Source organism: Zerene cesonia, chromosome 19 (genome assembly GCF_012273895.1).
Source record: "Zerene cesonia ecotype Mississippi chromosome 19, Zerene_cesonia_1.1, whole genome shotgun sequence".
Lineage (NCBI taxonomy): Eukaryota > Metazoa > Arthropoda > Insecta > Lepidoptera > Pieridae > Zerene > Zerene cesonia.
In genome coordinates this window covers 9,455,702-9,477,727 of record NC_052120.1, presented here as the reverse complement: position 1 = coordinate 9,477,727, position 22,026 = coordinate 9,455,702, and the positions used below count along the sequence as shown (strand labels likewise).

At 34.0% G+C, this 22,026-nt stretch overlaps 1 protein-coding gene across 1 annotated transcript in view; it reads right to left on the bottom strand.

Moving 5' to 3' along the window:
- Window positions 1–3,826: 3,826 nt before the first annotated feature.
- The window catches only part of LOC119834528 (neutral ceramidase-like), a 24,793-nt gene continuing 6,593 nt past the window's right edge, over window positions 3,827–22,026 (bottom strand). The window contains exons 2-14 of the mRNA XM_038358918.1: window positions 13,638–13,739; window positions 11,478–11,627; window positions 10,835–11,011; window positions 10,269–10,396; window positions 9,522–9,723; window positions 8,715–8,924; window positions 8,455–8,574; window positions 7,562–7,765; window positions 6,816–7,031; window positions 6,365–6,460; window positions 5,592–5,759; window positions 4,842–4,963; window positions 3,827–4,316 (exon numbers count right to left, since the gene is read on the bottom strand). Of these exons, the coding sequence (XP_038214846.1) occupies window positions 4,139–4,316; window positions 4,842–4,963; window positions 5,592–5,759; window positions 6,365–6,460; window positions 6,816–7,031; window positions 7,562–7,765; window positions 8,455–8,574; window positions 8,715–8,924; window positions 9,522–9,723; window positions 10,269–10,396; window positions 10,835–11,011; window positions 11,478–11,627; window positions 13,638–13,739 (2,073 nt within the window). The 3' untranslated portion in view covers window positions 3,827–4,138. The remainder of the gene's footprint in view (window positions 4,317–4,841; window positions 4,964–5,591; window positions 5,760–6,364; window positions 6,461–6,815; window positions 7,032–7,561; window positions 7,766–8,454; window positions 8,575–8,714; window positions 8,925–9,521; window positions 9,724–10,268; window positions 10,397–10,834; window positions 11,012–11,477; window positions 11,628–13,637; window positions 13,740–22,026) is intronic.

The following is a 22,026-nucleotide window of genomic DNA, read 5'->3' as shown; positions in this document are numbered from 1 at the left end:
CTTGTATATATATCCATTATATTCCAATTATATATATATCTATATATATAATTGGAATCTCGGAATCGGCTCCAACGATTTTTATGAAATTCAATATATTCGGGGGCGATAAATCGATCTAGCTAGGAATTTTTTTTAGAAAATGTCATATTCGTGTTTTATTCGTGTTTTATCGACTTAAACTTACTTTTTTAACAAATAGGAGGCGTTTGAGTAGTCCCAATTTATTATGACTCTTCCTGAAATCTATTGGCGTATAATAAAACTATTAATGCGAAAGTTTGTGAGGATGGATACATATGTATGTGTGCGTCTGTTACTCTTTCACGCAAAAACTACTGAACCGATTGCAATGAAATTTGCTTCGTAGATAGCTGGACAACTAAAATAACACATAGGCACTTTTTATACCGATATTCCTTCGGGATACGGACTTACGCGGTTTCAACCGCGGGTCACAGCTAGTATTATTTTAAAAGAGCAACTACAGAGTTTCTTGATGTAGAAACTGCCTTCCGAACCGGTGGTACCTAAATGTTATAACTGTGTAATATTATGACGATTTAAAAGTGCTTCTATAAGAAGTCCAGTTGAATGAATAAATGTTTGAGTTTGAGTTTGAAGTAAATAAATTTAAGATATGACGAACTTTCTCTTTTTTCCTTAGACTTTCTTTATCAACTATTGGAGTTAGAATTAGTTTCTCATCGGTTTAATTTATAAAAAGAATAAAAAAAGCTTGTTAATAAACTACATTTAAAACATTAACAATTCATTAGAAGCTTTCAATTAAAATGATTATGATCGGTTGGATAATTTTAGCAATAAATCCTACTGTAAACAGACAATTACTAATTTTATACAATTTTGGATTAAAGCATTGATTATTTATACAATAATAATCATTATTATAATAATCCACTACTAGTTTTAAAGTATACAACTTTAATTCGACTACTTACTTTATAACGTATTCACTGTATCCAATATAATATGACGAACAATTTTTGCAATTGAAAAACCAATTTATAATTTTTTCCTTCAACATTCCTTAAAAGGTCTACGATAAAAATGTTTACACGAATGAACATATAAATAAAAATGTAAATCTGCTTTATCATTATATCAAAGAAGGACCATTGATTAAACGTATTATCCACATTAATATAAAAGATAATTACATCGTCTGTCAAGTCCTTTGTGAATGAAATAAATAACAATGTTTAGCGCATTTTTTTTAATTTTGTCACACTTCGTTTAGCGGAAGTATTTTATATTTGTTATTATTTAATAAAAGATTTAAATCTAGAATTAAAAATGCGCTTTTTTAGTACACTTTTTCATTTAAATCGTCATCAATCTCACCAGCCAGTAAATTTGTACGAACTTTTTGAAGTTTTTGAAATACTACTAGACAAAGAATTGTATACTTTTCTTTCTTAATACATAATTAACTTATTCTCTAGTCTCTACCTGGGGTCTTACCCGCTTCAATTAATACATTAAAAGTTCTCGCCCCATGTATAGAATTAATAGAACTTGGCATGATTCAAATACATGGAATATATGGAAAGTTTATGGAATAAAATAAATATTTAAATGGGAATGAAATGACTACACTAACCTTATATCCCTCTAGTCTTCTAATTATCTCTAGACACAGAAATCATACATATTATTGCTCCGTTACCATGTGAAAAAAAGATAAACAAACAAACACACATTAGCATTTATAATATTTGTAAGAATGAGGATATTTCTATAGCAATTATAGTTAGCTTTAACTTAAACTATTTTGGTGATTGGAGCACTATTTACTAGCTACTTACTTAGTGACTGTAAGATGCAAGGTATACGCGAGGAAATACATGTTTCTGCTATTATAGCAATAGATTTAATTATTTTTCTACTGGTATCACCAAATTTTATCAAAATATAATCTATCAGTTTGATATTGGTGAAATTATCTCTTATCAAAATAACATATCATTACTTGTTATTTAACTCATAACATCAAATCAATCTTGAGCAAACATATCATTATTTTTTTGAAAATGTGGGATTGATTATAGTAGCTACGCGAAATAATTTTAATTAAATTAATTTGTAAGTATAGCTTAGCTCTAGACATTTCACTTTGTAAAAAAACTAAATAATCTGTATAGTTAGTTAATTATTAGCAATGAATTATGCGTTGGTAGTCTAGTTAATTATTTCTACCACTTGTCAAAGTATAATATGTAGGTCTCTATATAAAATTTCTGGTGTTACAGTGCTTCTAATCAATATTCTTCGTAACTTTACGATATTTGGCAGGCTCGAGGATATTAGGTCATTTACCTTTACTATTTACAATTGTGACCTTTTCAAATGACTTAAAAAAAGAAAGATGTAATCAATGGACTGTTTTCTTTTTTGTAGTTCATTATTTTTTACTGGATGAACCGATTTTTATGATTATTTTTTTACTTGAAAGCTGGTGCTTATCATGTGGACCCATTTATTTTATAATTTGGTCTAGTACTGACAATATGAAGGCGTTTTTTGTTTAAAAAATAATTAGTATTGTAGAAAAGATCAAGATATTACGATGACCTGCTCCTGACACAATTTTAATCGGTCAGCAAATATTAAAATATGTGTATTCCACGACCTCTTTTATGTAGTAAGAGAAAAGAGTTAATCCAGAACCAAAGAGGTTTGATAATTTTTTTTCTGTATATTTATCATAGATGTAGATAACGAAATTAGATTTATCATTTCATAATATATATTTTCAAAAAATATATTGTATATCCCAATGAGCTATAAGAAATTATAAAAAGAAACACAATCTTAATAATCGTAAATAATTTATTCATACTAAAGTAACACGGCAAGGAATTACGTCTGTGTATAATTATATTAACAATTAAAAATATAATAAGTGTTCATAAGCTCTCTTATTTTTAACTAGGAATAGTGCGATCACATTTCAAATATTATGTAAAACATTACACTACGAATAACGACAATATTTATGGCATTGCAATTTTCTCGCTTGTTCAAAAGCACTTCATTTTTCCTGTCTCGTTTCTTCATAAGCTCCTTCACAATAACCAATATTGTTTTTCATTATTTGCATAGACTATACTAAAATGTCTTATAACTTTCCCTATAATTTTGCATAAAATTCAATGTTAAAATTTTGTGTGGACTTTTTTGTAGTTTTTTTTTTTTTGAATTTTTTTTTTTGAATTTTTTTTTTTGAATTAAAAATTGGTTTCTAAAAATTGGTAATAGACAGGACGAAAACAATATCACTGGATAACAAAAGGAAAGGTCGATTAAACGAATTTAAAACAATTTTATATTACGTATTATAAGCCAATTTTTATTTTTCTTTGGCCAATGTTAGACATTAAAGCTATCTAGAAATATACAATGTAGATCAAAAAGTAAAAAAAATATTGTAATTAATATTTAAAAATACTTTGCAACAGTTAATTTATAACGGAAACCTACGTATTATATATTTCATACAATATCACATAGTACCTAATAGATATACATACGAATATACGTGTGATCTAATAAAAAGGAATAAACAATTACCATCAAGCCAAGGACTTAAGAATAAGATACAATTAAGTCTATTTTATTCAACACTGGCGAAAACTTGTATTTAAAAAATACGTAAAGGAAATAAGTCTACTTATATAATTAGTGACTAACTTCATAGCCGAATAACCTCAATGCAATAAATTATTATTAAATAAAGTAGTACTTTTTATGGCAATAAATTTTTATATTTAATGTTTGATTTTTCTTATTTTTGGTTAAATCCCTTCACAAATTATTTGTAAATAATAAAATTATGCCCATTTAAATTGCATTTTTGTATGTTTAATGGACTTTTTATGGTTTGAATAACCATGGACCCTTTTCAACAATTTCTATTTAATACATAATATTGCCACGGCCCTGAAACCACCAACCGTAAAACACCTCCGAAACCTACATACTAAGACAAACGAATCAACCAAAGCATGCTAACTCACTCACACCGTATTGCCATCTCTGTTACAGACTTAATTACAATAAAGATTCACCACACTGGGTTATCATTGCAAAATTTGATTTAAGAACATTTTATTTATTATGTAACCTCAAAGGAGTTTGAGAATCCATGGTACGGGTAGATACCCCCAAGAATATATTTATAGTTGCCATAATGATGTATACGGTAGGTCCCAGGGGGGGTGCCTTCGGGGATTTCCCATTCTATTAGGGCTTCGCTGGTGCCTAGAACTTTAGAGTTACGTATCCATGTGAATCTGAAATTTATAAATAATATTTGTGATTATATGAAACTATCTGTTATTTAAAGCAGTGGTGGCTCAGTGGTGAGGACCTCGGACTTCAAAATCGATAAGTCGGGGTTCGAGACCGGGCGAGCGCGCAGGAAATAAATTGATTTTCAATTTATCTGCGCATGTAGATAACATCACCACTGCTTAAACGGTGAAGGAAAACATCGTGAGGAAACCGGCATGTCCAAGAATTAAAAGTTCGACGGCATGTGACATCTGCCAACCCGCACTTGGCCAGCGTGGTGGATTATGGCCTGAACCCTCATAGGAGGCCTGTGTCCCAGCAGTGGGAACTTATATGGGCTGATGATGATGATGATGATGATCTGTTATTTGATTACAATAAAGATCATCATCAGTTTTTTCTTTATATCTACCCCTCTATCCATGTAATTTCTCGGTTACTTTTAGAATGTTTCAGAACATTCCAGAATTATAAATTAAATATTAGAATGTTCCAGAAGATTCTAGAAAATTATCGAATCTCACTTGGTCTCCCAATCAGCGTCCGTTGCTATGACGACCCAAGCGTCATCTTCCTCCGACTGCAGCCGCTCCACGCTGGCGTACCAGCGGCCATGCCGGATACTGTTACGAGGGTGCCCGGATACCTGGAAATAGCGTTATGTTACTAGCTCTAGCCTGTGGTGTTGCTCGATTAAATTGTCATTGCTTTCCAAGGCCAATTAATTAATTTTAATAGAAGTAATTTTAATCGAATTGTTTAGATTTATTTTGGGAATCAACAAACATGTAAAGAACGTTTGGTTTTAGGTATGATATTATTAGTTATCTATATAAGATATTTATATAAGAAATTCATTTCATATCCTTGCATTTTAACTGACTCCAAAAAAGAGGAGATCTCAACTCGACTGTATTTTTTGTGCTTGTTACTTAATAGCTTTTACAAAGTGAACCGATTGTTAATATTCCTTGTCTATTTGATAGGTGGTGCCTCTCGTGTGGTTCTGGCATGTGACATGTGACGTTTGTCTAGGCACTTGGTCGACGTGGTGTTACAGCCCGAGGTCATAAGAGGCCACTGACCTCACTTGCCCAGTGTGGTGGCTTGTGGTTCGAATCCTCATAGCCTATGTTCCAGCAGTGGGAACATATACGGGCTGATGATAAACGGATGACAGATCGACGTCATGTTTCATCTGCCAAGCCTCACAGGAGGCCCGTGTCCCAGCAGTGGGAATGCACAGCGGCACGCGAAGGGCAGTGGATAGTTACAAAGGTAGCGGAGGCGACGTCCCCCCAGCTGTAGGCGGGCAGCGGCTGGCGCACGCAGTCGCCGAACTCGCGCCGCCACGGCGCCGCGTCCCACAGCACGGGCGGCACCAGCGTGATCAGCTGGTTGCTGAAGTCCGGCGGCTGCGGCCCGCTGTCCACTCTCTCGCCCTGCGCGGTCCGAATATTCATATAGATTAACAAAAAATTTAAAAAAGAATACACACACTTTAATATAATTAAGAGGTCTCACTTGCTCTTATACAGGGTATCCTAGCGATCCTAATCAAGATAGCGAGATGATGTTAATATTGTTGTATTGTCACCGATCCGATATACCACCGATAGTAAGTGTAAATAGTCTGAATTAAATCAGTCCTTTTAGTAAAATCTAATCTTAACACCAGAAAATTAAATGATAAGGATAAAATTTTGCATAGAAATAGTTTCGAGGCAAAAAGATAGATGTATTTCGGAATAATATGTATATTTCAGGATGTATGTCAGTAATCGTCAGAAACGGGAATTTTGTGGGGAAAACCCCCGAGACTGTCTATCTTTTCCTCTCTTATGGGAGCGAAATCTTGCGGATAGCAAGTAAAAAAAAATATTATTTTTATAATAGAATCAACTTATTTGTCTCACTTGGTCTTACACAGAGTATACGTAAATAAGAAATAAATCCTGGCAATCCTAATCAGGATAATAAAATATACTCATGATATTATTGTATTGTCGCAAAGGCTTGTATATGTATACTAATAGAAAGAACTTACTTTAACGAGTGCATTTGTCAACTCGACATATTTATTCAGATAGATGTCCAAGGTGTGCGGCCCGAAGATTGTAGAAGCGGCCTCATAGCGCTGCGCCTGGTTATAAGAAGTTCGAATAAAAACCTTAATATTGTAATCATAAGGTTCATTTCCTAATCTATGTCTTATTCAAAGCAAGTTTCAAAGTACCTAAGGGTAATTATTTATAGTAAACGCCGTTTTTGCGTTAATTCTACATTCAACTCTGCAGTTTGCTGTATGAATACTCAGTAGTCGACATTCATTAATGTTAAGCTTCATCTAAAATAGACAATCATTCTTAACACCTATCTATTCTATAATTAAATGTAAAATTGATTATAAATTTGCAACATTGGAAAAATATACCGACTAGAAATAATTTCAAAAACTACGCAAAATGTCATCTTTTTGCGAATATTAATAACTTTACCTGATACTCTTCCGGCGTGGCGATATAATCAGAATATATATTGGACAGTCCGGCAAGAACGACCTTCTTGGCCCCGGAAGCGTTTCCAACGACACGGCGCAAGCGTCTCCCGGACATGGTCGTGAACTCTCCGGGAACAGCTGCGAGGAACAGGCCCCCGATGCGAGCCACTGAACACGACACTATGTGCGGCTGCCATTCGTATGGGAACTTCATCTGAAATAAATAATCTAAAATAAAATATTATATTGGCACGAACGATGTGTAAAACTGTCTGTCTGTCTTATTTTCAGGCCTAAACCACAGAACCGATTTGGGAGAAAAGTTAAAGATCCTAGAAAGGATAGGGTAGTTTTTATACCGAAAATATAACGGGAACAGAAATTATGGGAGTTTTTCTTTGACTACGTGGGTGATGCCGCATGCAGAAAGGCTGTATTAAATATGGAGGAAATAATGTATTATTTATAGTTATATTTGGTAGATATTATTTCCTATTGTATTCAATATTATATGTGACATTTTATACATTGGTGAAATCGTGTACAAAAAAATGCAGAACTATACACTAACACAAAAAAAAAAATTGAATAATTACAGAAATTATTTTACTATTGTCTATGCACATGATCACTAAATGCTATAGACATTATATGGAACACGGGCAAAGCAGGACCTTGCCCGTAGCCAGACCGGTACTCTAGATGATAACGGGAGCGGGCCAAGAAAGTGGGGCAGGAACTCACCCGGCCCGTAGCCAGCAGGATCGGCTTGGGCGCGTGACAAGCGACGTCCCCCGGCGTGGGCTGCGCCAGGAAGTCCCGCACGGCGTTCCACAGCGCGTTGGGCGAGGTGGTGCCCTGCCGGAAGTCGAACGCGCCCGGCCCGTCCGTCGTGCCCGCCGCGAAGCTGTAGCCCATCGCTGGCACGCAGCCCGACACGTTGGCGCTCTGCCACAAACGAATAGCTTATTTATTAAGTAAGTAACGAGAAATCGGATGCAGGGTCTATGGTATCTGTGGTATACAGTGATTGCAAAGGTGCCGACGCAAGTTGTCCACCATCGCACCATCGCAAGGGCACGCATACGTTTGTTTTTTGGGAATATATTGCATATATGCGTGAATACTAAAGTATAAAGTGCAACCTTAACAAAACGACGCTCTAAGAACGTATTTAAACGTTGATATTATTAAGGGATACTGCAATATAAGGAATCAAAAATTAATCATCTCAACAGTATTAAGTTGATACAGAAGAAGCTGGGACGCAGTCTGACACTTTGGCGCTTATATGTAAAGGATCTAACGTCAATCCTGCACTGTTTAGTTGTGGTATGGTAAATTATTGTAAAAGTGCTTTGAAGAGAAGTTTAAGTAAATTCAGTTTCATTAAAAAGAAGTAAAGAAAATAAATTTAAACAGAGCAAGATCACGTGTGTGGAGAGTTCCACGTATATGTAACAACACACCCAAGCTGAATTAATAAATAAATTGTTTAAAGTGTTTAAGTAGTTTAAATTGTTTAAATTGTGTAGTTAAATATTTGATTTTAGTTAGACAAATCATTAACGAATGTGTAATGCAGTAATGCAAAACAATATCCAAGTCTGTTTTTCATATAATAAAGTTATACTCACTGTATCAAATGTTTGAGTAACAGGATCGTACGGGGCCACCTCTTCCTTGGGCATATCCACAAACTGATGGACGACGCCGACGGGGCCAGTGAGGTCGATTCCGGGCTGTTTTAGAACTTTCTGGGAAAAAAGGGTTTAGTATTATCTATTTTTAATCGACTTAAAAAAGATGAGGCTACAATTCTGAAATTCTTTTCTTATCTTACCTCTTACTCTTAATCTTACCTCCTTAATTACCAGTCAAACAATAAACAGCTTACCATAGCAGTCTGGAACATCTTGGTGGCTATAATCTTGGTGCTCTCGAACATATCCCTCCCGGGGCCAGACGCAAAGCACCGTTCCTTGGCCCCCTTGCACAATAGTGACTCCTGATCGCACACGTCACCGGAGAACTCGCACCGGGGGCCCCTGGTATTGGGGGACACATCGCCGAGATTTGTAGACGCGAATGCGCACACTATGCGGCCCTGGAAGGTGAGAATCGGTTAAAAAAAGGACATGGTCGAAAACAATTGAACAGAATTATTCAGACAAAGTTAGAGACTGAACTAAATATATTATTCAAACATCGCTCATACTGGCCCCGTGACTGGGGTTAATCTAATAGCAATTTATTTTTCAGAAACTACCGAGTACTTTCGATGCAACCGTGTTAATAAAAATTTCATACAAAACACTGTGTTTCGATCAAAGTACCCAGAAAATGCATTTTATATTTTTGAAGTGATTACTTTTACCTGGTTCTGCGTTATGTACTGCAAAAGTGGATTGCCAACTAAACTCATTGTATTCCTTAATGAGTTGTGTTTCTTAATGCCCAGATAATGCATTTTTAGATACCTACGGCCCCCGGGGTAGAAGCCGTGGACTAAGTCAGATACTTTCCGACTATTTAGTCGGAAGTAGTAGGGATTTCCCTTCTGTCCATCAAGCCACATTCGTGAAGGGACTGGGTCTGCACCCAGATAATGCCTGTTATCATTCCCCCTCCATATAGCTATCATTCCCACCACTTCATGTTAAAAACTTTGTATATTATTAGAAGATTACAACCTTATACATACCTTTCCAGGTAGAGTTTCGTTTCCGTTCAGCGCCTTCTCCATCAGTATGGACGCGTAGCCAACATTATCCGATGAGATTAGCCTATTGGTGTTGTTCATGCTGGTGGGGTGCACCGCGAACCAGTTGATGACGCCCAGGATCTGGTTGTCCGGTGTGATGAAACGCACCTGGGCCAAGGTTTTGTCCACGTCGTATTCGTACCTAAGAGAAATATAAATATAATATATATATTTTTATTTAAATTGATAACAAATAAAAAAAGTGAAGTTCCGTGTCCCCTACTGGGGTATGGGGCAGATGATATACATCTGTTTCACTGATCGATTTTCTTTAGGGGCAAGTAGGTGATCAGCCTTCTGTGTCCTGCCAGACCGAGACATGTTTTTTTTTGTGCGTCCCCACCGGGAATCGAACCCAGGACCCCTCGGTTCTACGCTCACGCGTTAACCACTGTACCAAGGAGGTGGTCAATAATAACAAATAGGACAGACTAAATGATAGGGCATTTCTTAAAGAGGAATTTTTTGCACAATTTAGCAGAAGTGAAGGAAAAGATAAAATCATAGATAAAAGTATACTTAAAGATAGTTATTTTTAACATAAAACTAAACCGCCTTCAAATTGTCAAAACTAAACCAAATTTAAATGAAACCACATGGCAGGCACCAGCTTTCAAATAAAATAAGAATGAGAAAAGAAAGACTGGATAAACTCTTCCTTTTTTGAAGTCGGATGGAAATACATACTTAGCGCGTTCCTCAGGGGGGTTCCGTAGATAGGATGTGGGAGATCTGTTTATGTTGGCACCGAGTAATTCTGCTTCTCCATACTCCATCCGAGCTGGTGTGAGCTTGTTGTGGGCTATTATTATACTCTGTAATATGATAAATTTCTTACATTCAAGTATGATGAATCGAATATTATATTAAAGTACCTACGTCATTTAATGTCATTGAAGTGTGATGAATCGAATATTATATTAGAGTACGTAATTTAATGTCATCATTTTATCTCATGATAAAGGGTTAAAGCTCTATAGCTAACGACAATTCAACTTTGAATTTTTGGTTAATAAACTCATATAAGAGTATTTAAAAACTTAATATTAACTTTAACCTGTAGTTCACATTATTACCAAGCTTCAAACTTATGATTCCTTTACTTTTAATTCAAGATCGTATATTTATAAAAGTTTAAAGTCATCTCTATTACGACCTGCATAACTCCTAATAATCTTCTTCTCCTAAAAATCTATAATCAATAAGCGATATACGATAACTAAAACGATAACTAAGCGTAACTGTTACCATACCTTTAAAATTCCAGTAATATAAGCAACATAGGTCTCCTTCACGAATCCCAGGATGGGCAGGTCAAAAAGGAAGTCCAATAGAAACCCTCCAGGGGTGGAATGTGTGTGTGTCCCGCTAATGATCACATTCTGTTCTGAATACATGTCACCATAACGCTTTTGCAAGCGTTTTATCACCTGGAAATCAAAAAAGGTCGATTAAATTAGGTACATTCAAAACAAGTTTCAAACTAAATTTAATTTTTAGTTTTATAGCATTGAAATATTACATAATTCTCATAGCTCGTAATAATATGAGAATATGTAGAAAAAATGGATGGCGCTTAAGATCTATAATATATTTTTATCTGTTTGTATATATTATGTATGTTAACCACGTATAATTAATTCAAAAGTAAAACACAAAGGTTCAAAACCACCCTTACGGTATTTATGTTATCTCTGTGTTAAATTATTTTTTATTCTTGTGTTTATTTTTGTCACCAGGAGGATCTTATGAAAGAAAAAATTTAAAAATAAGGGAAATTTAACGGCCATTCCATTAGACTTAGACACACCTTTGACATTTCGCACGAAGGTATAAAAAGGTATAAAATATATCTGTTGGGTCAGTTGCTAACAAATAAAAAGAATACATATGTACCTCATTCCTACAACCGTGTCCCATCATAGCAGCATCTACAGATACGAACACGAAGCGATGTCCGCTCGCTTCGTCTTCAAACACGAAAGCGCGCGCGAACTGACGCAGATGTATACCGTGGCCCACTTGCTCAAAGTTAGCATAGCCCATCTGTAAACGTAATTAATTTAACTAATCGTAATATATGAGAAATTTTGCAACAAACACACACACACATCCTTACAAACTTTCGCATCCTACTAGTATATATTACATATAATATTATAAATGCGAAAGTTTGTAAGGATGTGTGTGTGTTTGTTGCTCTTTCACGCAAAAACTACTGAACCGATTGCAATGAAATTTGGTACGTAGACAGCTGGACAACTTGAATAACATATAAGCAACTTTTTATCCCTATATTCCTACGGGATACGGACTTACGCGGGTGAAACCGCGGGGAGCAGCTAGTTTCAACATAAAACCAACCTAAGGCCGACTCACATGGACTGCCTGAAGTAGTCCATTCAAGATGCGACAGTCTCAATATAAAATATAATTAGAAATCTGTGCTTCTGACTACAACTGCAGCAGTTGCTATTGCTTCGGGCGATCGTATGATCAAGCTTCAAGCTAATGACTATGACTGTAAGCGCTGTCCATCTATGTTAGTCCATCGTTAGCTGCTCGAGCTGTCGATGTGAATCGTCCCTTAGTTGACTTAACACTGTCAATAGATGGCGTGGGGGGCACATAAAACCGAAAGAATAGAAGAAATTCGATTACTGTGGCGGGATCACAGGTGGCCGAGAGGCTAGGCGTTGTGACGGATTGGCAAAAAAAACGCGGGTTCGAATCCTGTGATCAAATTTTTTCTATTCATTCAAAATTTCTCATATGTAAAGCACTAGCTGCGCTCCGCGGTTTCATCCGCGTAAGTCCGTATCCCGTAGGAATATCGGGTAAAAGTTATCTATATGTTATTCCAGTTGTCCAGCTGTCTACGTACCAAATTTCATTGCAATCGGTTCAGTAGTTTTTGCGTGAAAGAGCAACAAACACACACGCATCCTTACAAACTTTCGCATTTATAACATTAGTAGGATTAGTATGGACGCGCGCAACGAACCTTGAGTATGTGTGTGAATGTAATTAACGCATATTTGCACTCAAATAAGAAGCAAACTTCTGCTCATGTTAATCACACGCTATAATGTGGTGACCAAGGACGTTCAGTGTACCAGTATCCTACTAGAATATGAATCGGAAAGTTTATTCCTTCAATGAGAGTTAGTTGAGAGATTATTGCTCGTAGCATTGCCATACTGTAGCAAAACTAATTTTTTGTAACCTTTACAAGGTTTATGAATCTTTTTCTTAAACCATAGTACAGTGGAAACTTGATTAGCGACTTAAGCTATAGTCCAATTTGTACTATGCCTATACATTTCATTCACTTTTTCATCAGGATTCTATCAGATTAAATAAGACTAGCTGTCCGCCCCGGCTTCGCCCATGTTACATATATAGCATATAGCCTTCCTCAATAAATGGACTATCTAACACTGAAAGAATTTTTCAAATCCGACCAGTAGTTCCAGAGATCAATGCGTTCAAACAAACAAAGTCTTCAGCTTTATAATATTAGCATAGATTGAATCAGTGTGCGCTTAACAAATCATGTGCTTCTTTACTGAAATTAGTTACATGACAAGGTATTGTTTTTGATATATATAAGTACACATTACTATGAGTCTTGATTCATAAAAATGCTCTTAAGTTTATTAAGCTGAAAAGTTTGTGACTTATGGATGAATAAATTTACTAAAGATGATCTTGTATTTAAATTGAATATTGCTAAATAGTAATTTATATTTATGCCTTGTGACACAACTGTAAGAATACCAAAAACTCACGTCGCCTTTTGTCGCCATTTAAAGGTCGTCAATAATGTCCGAGCGGTGTAATTGTGTAAAAATTTCATCGAAATTGACACCTAATTACGTGAAGGGTAAAGTTCAAATTCTATTGTATCGTCAATTAGAAAACTCTGACGAATTATACACGCGTAGGCAGTTATCTTATTCGCGCTTTACTTAAATTTTCAACATCATGGAAATGCATAAATTAACAAAATTATAAATAAAATCAATTATAAACCTTTAAACCTTTTTTACTTACAAAATTAATTTCTGCCGGCGGTCCTGTCACGTCAGCGATGCCAACGCCCACACGCAACGCGTTGCACGCACACACGCACGCCAACAAAGCTATGATATACATCTGAAATTTAAAATTAGAATCATAAATAATTTAATAACGTCACAAATGTTGCGATCAAAAGCGTCGTTTTTTCAATAAATTATGATTATACTGATGTTTTCCATTCGTGTACAATCTCAATCTCAATCGTGTACAAACTCAAATTTTACAATTATACAATACTAGCTGCGCCCCGCGGTTTTAGCCGCGTAACTCCGTATCCCGTTGGAATATCGGGATTAAAGTAGCCTATATCCAGTTGTCCAGCTGTCTACGTACCAAATTTCATTGCAATCGGTTCAGTAGTTTTTGCGTGAAAGAGCAACCAACACACACACATCCTTGCAAACTTTCGCATTTATAATATTAGTAGGATATATACATATTACATAAAATAGACGCAGTGAATTCCCGTGTCTTATATGCAAGCTGTCAAATATAACAAAAAAATTCATACTTTTTTTTTATTTCGGAGTGATTTAAAATTCAAATGCTCTTCATAATGGACCTTCCCATGCGAAACAGATATTAGATTGCAGTAAAGTATAGCCTATATTATTATTACTCTAAACTACAAACTATCTCCAACTATACTATACAAAAAATAGTTTTATTTATTATCATATGGTCGAATATAGTAAAAATAAAAAATATGGGTAATTTATTTTTTTTATATTGAATTAATCTTTTAGTAAAAATATGCTGCAATGTGATATTTTCGAGAATATGCAATTTCGAATATCTTATAATCGAATATTTCGAATATCTTATATATATATCTTATTATTTCGCATAAATCGTCAATTAAAAAACATCGGTAATTTTTTTTAAATAATAATATAAGGTGAGGTGAATTTTCTTGTTAATAATTTTTAGGATATTTTTACAAAATTTATAGCTTCGGATTTATATCCAAAATCGTTTATAATTTAAATTCAAATCTTTATTAATTTTATTATAAACATTAGGCAGCTATTGTATTTATATAGTATACATTTAGTATATAATTGAATCCTTACCTTGACCACAGATAACATAATACCTTCACGCTGACGACTAAGTTATTGCCCAAAATCTATCTATTTATTTACACTTAAAATTTTAATCATGTTTATTAAAACTATTATCTCTATTACAATATCTAAAAATAAACTATTCTAAATGTTCTCATTCAAAAATTATCTATGACCACCTGTCCTGACGGATGCTCTGTGGATACTAAAAATATATTAAACAATTTCCATTTAAACCAATAAATCATAATAATTATAAATATTTCTAAGAAATGTCAGGTCTCATAGCTGAAAAGCGAGTTATTGTTTAAATGCTATCTTATTTCTTGAATTCAATTAACTTTTTAGTATTTTAATTTAAAATAATAAATCTTCTGCGTTCCGCGGCACGCATCTAGATAAAACTTAAATGAAATAATATTTATTGTCATACGAAATAAACGAAGATTTTTTTTATACTATATATCACTTCAGGGAACACATGAAAACACAACGAAAAGTCATCCTACTACGCCGCCGTCTCTGTGTCTGTATACTTAGAACTTAAATATTACGCAACAGATTTGATAGGTTTTTTGATAGGGAATAATTACATCCGTTAAACTACTGCAAATTTAACGCGTGCGAAGCCACGGGTAAAAGCTAGTTATTTACACAATTCGCTTATAAACATAACGCATACTGAATTACCTATAAACTCATATTATTACGAATGCTATTATTGTAGCGATTTCTCTGCTGCAAATAATTTATAATTGATTCTGAACGTGTATAATTCCCATTTATTTTAATCGTTATTTCTAATGTTATATGTTTTTACTTGTGTTTATATTAATTACTCAAGTTCATTAAATAACGTGAAATACTATTATATATTCAGTGTATTATATATTTCACGGTTCGTCCGCTTTACGTATTTCTGTCTTCCATCGTTAAAAATGTATAAATTAAAGAGAAAAAGTTAAACAGACATTTAACTTTTTCTCATGAACTTTTTATCAGTTTTCGCAAGATTTTGGAACGCATACAGATGCGGATAAGGTGGATATTGTCTTAATTGGAATTCATATTTTACAATAATAATATTTTAATTGAAAAAAGATTTTTCACGCTTTTCTCTGCTAGAATAGTCTTAAGTGACACAGTCTGGCCTCGCCTACAAGTTATTTGTGTCCTATTAATTCCGGAATTTAACTTTTTGCACATATAGTTACAAACAAACATATATAAGAACACATGAAAAAGGGCAAGTTTATCCTAAATGTAGTGATTTCTTCCAGGCAATCCAGTTCAGAAGCCCATAAAATAACTTGTTTACGCAATAATGTAAGAGCTAAAACTAACTTATCATCTTTGTAAAGCAGGTCAGCAACGTGACAGATGGCAACTCATTACATTTATGAGCTGCTACTGTAATTACCTACAAAGTTATTACTGGATTTGCTAAAGCGGCTTTCAGGCTACGCTATAATGTAATATTACTATGTAGGTCATAGCGTAATATAGTACACCAAACAGTAATGAACACGTTCATAGTGTACTGTACTGTATTGTTGGTTAGAACACATTGTTTTTTATTTGCTAAATTATATAACTATATAATATAGTACCTAGATAACATGAGCACCTACGAGAGCGTTCAAAAATAATTTCACCTTGCAGTTATAGTTCCGAGTGTCTGCTACTTAGTTATAAAAATATTATATTTGTTAAACAATAATGTCCGTAAACGTTTTCCTTTTTCAAACGACCATAAGGAGCCGGTTGCGAACCTACCGGAGCGACCTATTTCTATACAATTTAAGAAAAACTATGCTAACCTAACCCACCCCCTAACTAAAGCAGAAATTTCTAATTCCGAACAAGACGAGTTCTGAAAACTAGTGCACCTACATTACCAAACTCTAGCAGCGATGCAACGAAAGTGACGCACGGATCACGATTCAGCACGTGCGCAGATCATTGGCATTGAACGCGCTTCCGTCGGCCGCGACGTGACCCGACTCGGTCCGATCTGGATACATTACGGAAGTATTTCGAATTCATGTTAGAATTCCTAATGGTGTTAATTCGAAATGACAACGTATGATTTGATATAAATCGAAGTATGAAGGTTATTACAGTATAGTTGGAGATTTACAAGGTGATATTATAAATTTCACCCATATGTACATATTCCACACGTTGGGACTCACTCAATGGAGTGAATCATGTCTTGGCAAATGGAGCCTTTTTCCTTTCGTCACCTATTTCTGATTTTGGTCAATGTTAAAAGATGAAAGAGAGAGATTTGATGTTTAAAATTTCGTCTCATTATCGAGGTATGTAGTGTTAAACTATGCCGAATCTATTTCTGTTGACCATAGATAGATGCTTTAAAATACATCCTTCTTGAGCATATAATTTGTTCAATAAATGATTTTATTTAATTATTTATTTTACAATAAGTAGCTACACACGTAAGCAAATAATAAAAAAGAAAACTACAATTCTAAGCGTGGCCCAAATACATTAACTAATTAAAACAAATTAATTGTTCAGTAACGATCGCTATGACATTGATATTTTATAATTCCAGTATCGTGATCAATTTATGATGTAATTGATTCGTGTAAGCTATTAATATTATAACTATTTTATGCGTCAGCCTTCATTTTTTTTATAGCGGGCAACTGCGCTGGTGGTTCGGTAAGTGAGCCCATGAACATGTGAAGAGATATGGCAACTGCAAATGTGATGGCTCTTTTTAAAGGTTTTGCTCCCCGGTGCGAGATGGCCCTATTCCTGCCGAAGCATAACCGACTTCCGCCCTCAATTTAGATATGAAAATATTATCAGGTTTTTTTTAGTCTTATTAAAAATTAAAAATATATTTATTTCCAAAACACATTATTGTGTAGCCAATCAAGATCATTCGTTACCCACTCGCACACTAGGCTAGCCTGTATCGTGGGAAAATAAACATGTATATATGACTAATTCCAAACACCATTTTAAATTTGCATCTTGTCCTAATTAAACCGATTATTCGTTTCATACGAAATGAATAATAACATTAATTAACTACTAGTATTATTTATCATCGTATCAAACCATTTAAGTGAAACATCTTATTTAAGTAGAGAATGCATTTCCACATACCAAAGGCCCTCGTGGAATGGGACATGGGGTAAATCGTGACTCTACTGAGCCGCTTACAGTTACAGGATAGTGGATGTTGGATTACAATTGTCAAATAGTCAGTGACCCCCCTCCACTACCGACGAAATGCATTACAATTTTAAGTAATTAACAAATAAGCAAAAATTAATAAAATAAATTAAATCACTATACAAAAATACAAATATGGCCTGGCCGCGCCTCGCGGTTTCAACTTTCAAGGTTTGCTAGCAAATACAGCATTTGTGAACTTTCCATAACTTCACGAAATATTTTTTAAATCGCTTAATAATGTGACAATAATTATGAGTTTATTCAATAACAGAAACTTATCTACTAATTTAAAAGTACGTATAATTTATTTATTTACATTATAACTCGATTTTGTCAATTATCCTAACAACGTACGCAATATTTTCCTGTATTTAACAGGAAATATTATGCCTTCTACTCGTGCTGTCTCTGTAAATTACGCGAGATGCGAAGTGACTCGTTATTATTGTTCATACATAAGTAAATAGGTATATTATGAATGTTTTAAAAGTTAAGAGTATATAGTCCACTCAATGCAACTTATATAGATAGAAATATTTCACTTATAAGTTTTATGAATTCGTTTTAAACAAGTCTACAAGAACAATCTAATATAGTGTACCCAATAAATTATATATTCTAATAGCTAGTGTTACTTTATACTAAATACAAATCAAAAAGTTTCCTATCTTAAACATTGGATAGGTTATTCAATAAAACATTGGAATGTATGAAAGTAAAATATATCAATAAAGACCTCATAAATTTTACCGGTTATTTCTAGTCATATTTTTATGGATTCCTGTCGACTTAATGCGCAAGATATTTTAAATACATACCGTAGAATGGCGTACCTTTACCTACATTGTGATAAAACATTTTCAAAACACGTATTTATTCGGAAAAGGCCTTCGTATTTAAGATAGGTACCCACCTACTCCGTATAGATTATACCAGCTGCGCTCCGCGGTTTCACCCGTGCAAGTCCGTATCCCATAGGAAGACCAGGATAAAATGTTACCTATATGTTATTCCAGTTGTCTAGCTATCTACGAACCAAATTTCGTAGCAGTCGGTTCAGTAGTTTTTGCGTGAAAGAGCAACAAACACACACACATCCTTACAAACTTTCGCATTTATGATATTAGTAGGATTATACACTTATAATATTATTATAGCTATAGATTATACATTTATACTATGCTGCTAGTACTACCTATTAATATTATCTGTGCTGCTTAAAAATCGATACTTGCACGTTTTGCGTGCATTTCGCGTTATCGTACGATAACAATATACAAATAGAAGAACCAGAAATACTTGAAGCTATATAATATAAACTTATTTGTATTAATCCATATTTTTTACTCATCCAATTATAACAGATAATCATCTCTACGATCCCAACCATAATGTCTTCCTTCCTTTATAAAATAACTAGCTGCGCCCAGCGGTTTCAGTCGCGTAAGTCCGTATCCCGTAGGAATATCGGGAAAAAAGTTGCCTATATGTTATTCCAGTTGTCCATCTGCTTACCAAATTTCATTGCAATCGGTTCAGTAGTTTTTGCGTGAAAGAGTAACAAACATCCATGCATCCATACATCCATACAAACTTTCACATTTATAAAACTATGGAAATGGAAATGTTCATAGACAAGAGAATGCACCGTTTCACAATGAAGCCGGTTCACTTTCATCACGACTTGCTGCAACTAATAGTGATGTCTATATTAATGTAAACGTCGATAACTATTTATAGGATCGTCCGTTCAACCACCGCGTTATCAATAGCTCATACTTACAATATGCAAGTCGATTCTAACAAAAGCGCTAAAAAGAAATTATTTGTTCCCGTAATTAAAATTTTAAATCGCCTATGTCTGTCAAATTATCTGGTTGATAATTTTATCTCAAAAACAGTTTTACATATATTTTAAACAGCGAGGCGGACTGTGGCTTTTACATTTTATTACTATTATGTTATCTATGATATTATGGAATGCAGGCGTTTGGTCAAGAATTATTCGGACAACTTAGCATCAAAACAAACTTTCTTATTTATAAAGGGGACACCAAACGCAATCAGCAGTTATTTCGAAATATATAAAATTTTAATAGTTTTGAACAGAAAATGAGTAATAGTTAAATACCTTTACCAGCTGGTAATAATTCACAAGTCACACCTTTATCGATTTGTTAATAGGCTATCTGAAATTCACTAAATAGTATGCATTCATGAGGATTGATGAGTCATATTTTATAAACAATATTTTATGTACTCGTAACATTTAAATGGGTTGATAACGATTTATTTATTTCCTATATTTCTATTCTAGAAAACTAACAGTTAAATCAAAGTATATGTACCAATAAATAAATTAGGTATTTTAGAAAATAAAAAACCGCTCAATGAAATAATGGGATATCGTTATCGTCATTAAAATGGCATATTTTATCTTCAAGTATGTTGTGCACAGAGCATACAATTAAAAAAAAAAACACTTTCTATTTTTAATGTTGTATCGATATTTACATGACATCCCTAGAGCTAGAGAGAGTTAGTTGATTAAACCGAGGACGAAAATGATATTACTTCATTTCACTATTTATGAGAACTAAAGCATCACATTACGTATACATATAATTATTATACATTATTATTAATCACATCTTAATGAGATTTGAAATTCGTATCTAACACGTACAAGCGATTTTTAAAACTCAATTATATCAATCAATTATATTCACTCGTTTAGAAACTGTTCGTGAATGTGGGAATGTTTATTTATCTAAGATATTTTAACACAAATTAAAATAAATAAAAATATGTAGGGACTGTGAAAATCATGCGATGCTATTAATTTACATATGTTACATATTAGTACCTACCTTAAAGTATGTAGTTGGTAACTATTTATACTGAATAGTGACAGTGATTTGTGTCTTTACCCAATTCGTAATATCGGTTGAAATAATCAATCTACATATATTAATGAGCCGTGACCACTTTTAAATATACATCCTACTATATCCTACTATCCTACTAATATTATAAATGCTGTAAGGATGTGTGTGTGTTTGTTGCTCTTTCACGCAAAAGCTACTGAACCGATTTGAATGAAATTTCGTACGTAGATAGCTGGACAACTGGAATTACATATAGGCAACTTTTTATCCCGATATTCCTAAGAGATACGGACTTACGCGGGTGAAACCGCGGGGCGCAGCTAGTAATAGATATATACTATATTTGGTTAGAAATTTGTTTGCCTAATACTAAGCATTAATATTTCCTCGCGTTTGTGAAATGACATTAATATATCTTATAACGAAATATAGTTCAAGGAGTGATATTGTGATTTATTCTTCGTTATTTACAACTCGAGTGAAATATTGAGTCATAACAATTTAATAAGTGGGAATTATTTTTATATTCACACAAACTTGTCTTACAATTCAGTAAGGGTCAGGATAAAGGTGTTTCGAAATATGTAATGGCATTTCTCAATTGTCACACTGTGTTAGGAGACTTCATACTAGAAAATATATAATACATAAAATAAATTTAAAATTAGAAAACTAGATTAAAGAAAAGTTTTACATATCCGCTGCTAAAGTTATGATAGAACTACGATTTAGGACTCAAAGTACACACAGATCTCCATGTATTTTTATTGTAATGGAAAAGTACTGATTTAGCGGATAAATGGTATTAACGCTCAACAACATCGGGCTTTGTTGTTGTAGACTCAATAGACTACAGGCCCATATAGAAAAAATTACGGGTCATTTGAACCACCAGGTGACCTATCTAGAACGATATAAGAGCATAAAATAATAAGATTCAGCACTATGCCGTCACTTGTAAGCTGTCCAACTGAGTGCAGGTGAGAATTCAAAAGTACAGGTAGAGTGAGTACATTTTGGTCACATATTTTTGTACGGCATTCTTACCACCGAAAAGATCCATTAAAAATAATAAGAAAACGCGCAGTGCCGTAAAAAAATGGTGCGCCACAAAAACGGATTTATTTTTTATTTTCCGACAATTACCGGGCTAAATTTGGTCATTTGATTTTGTACGGCATCTGCGTCATACTA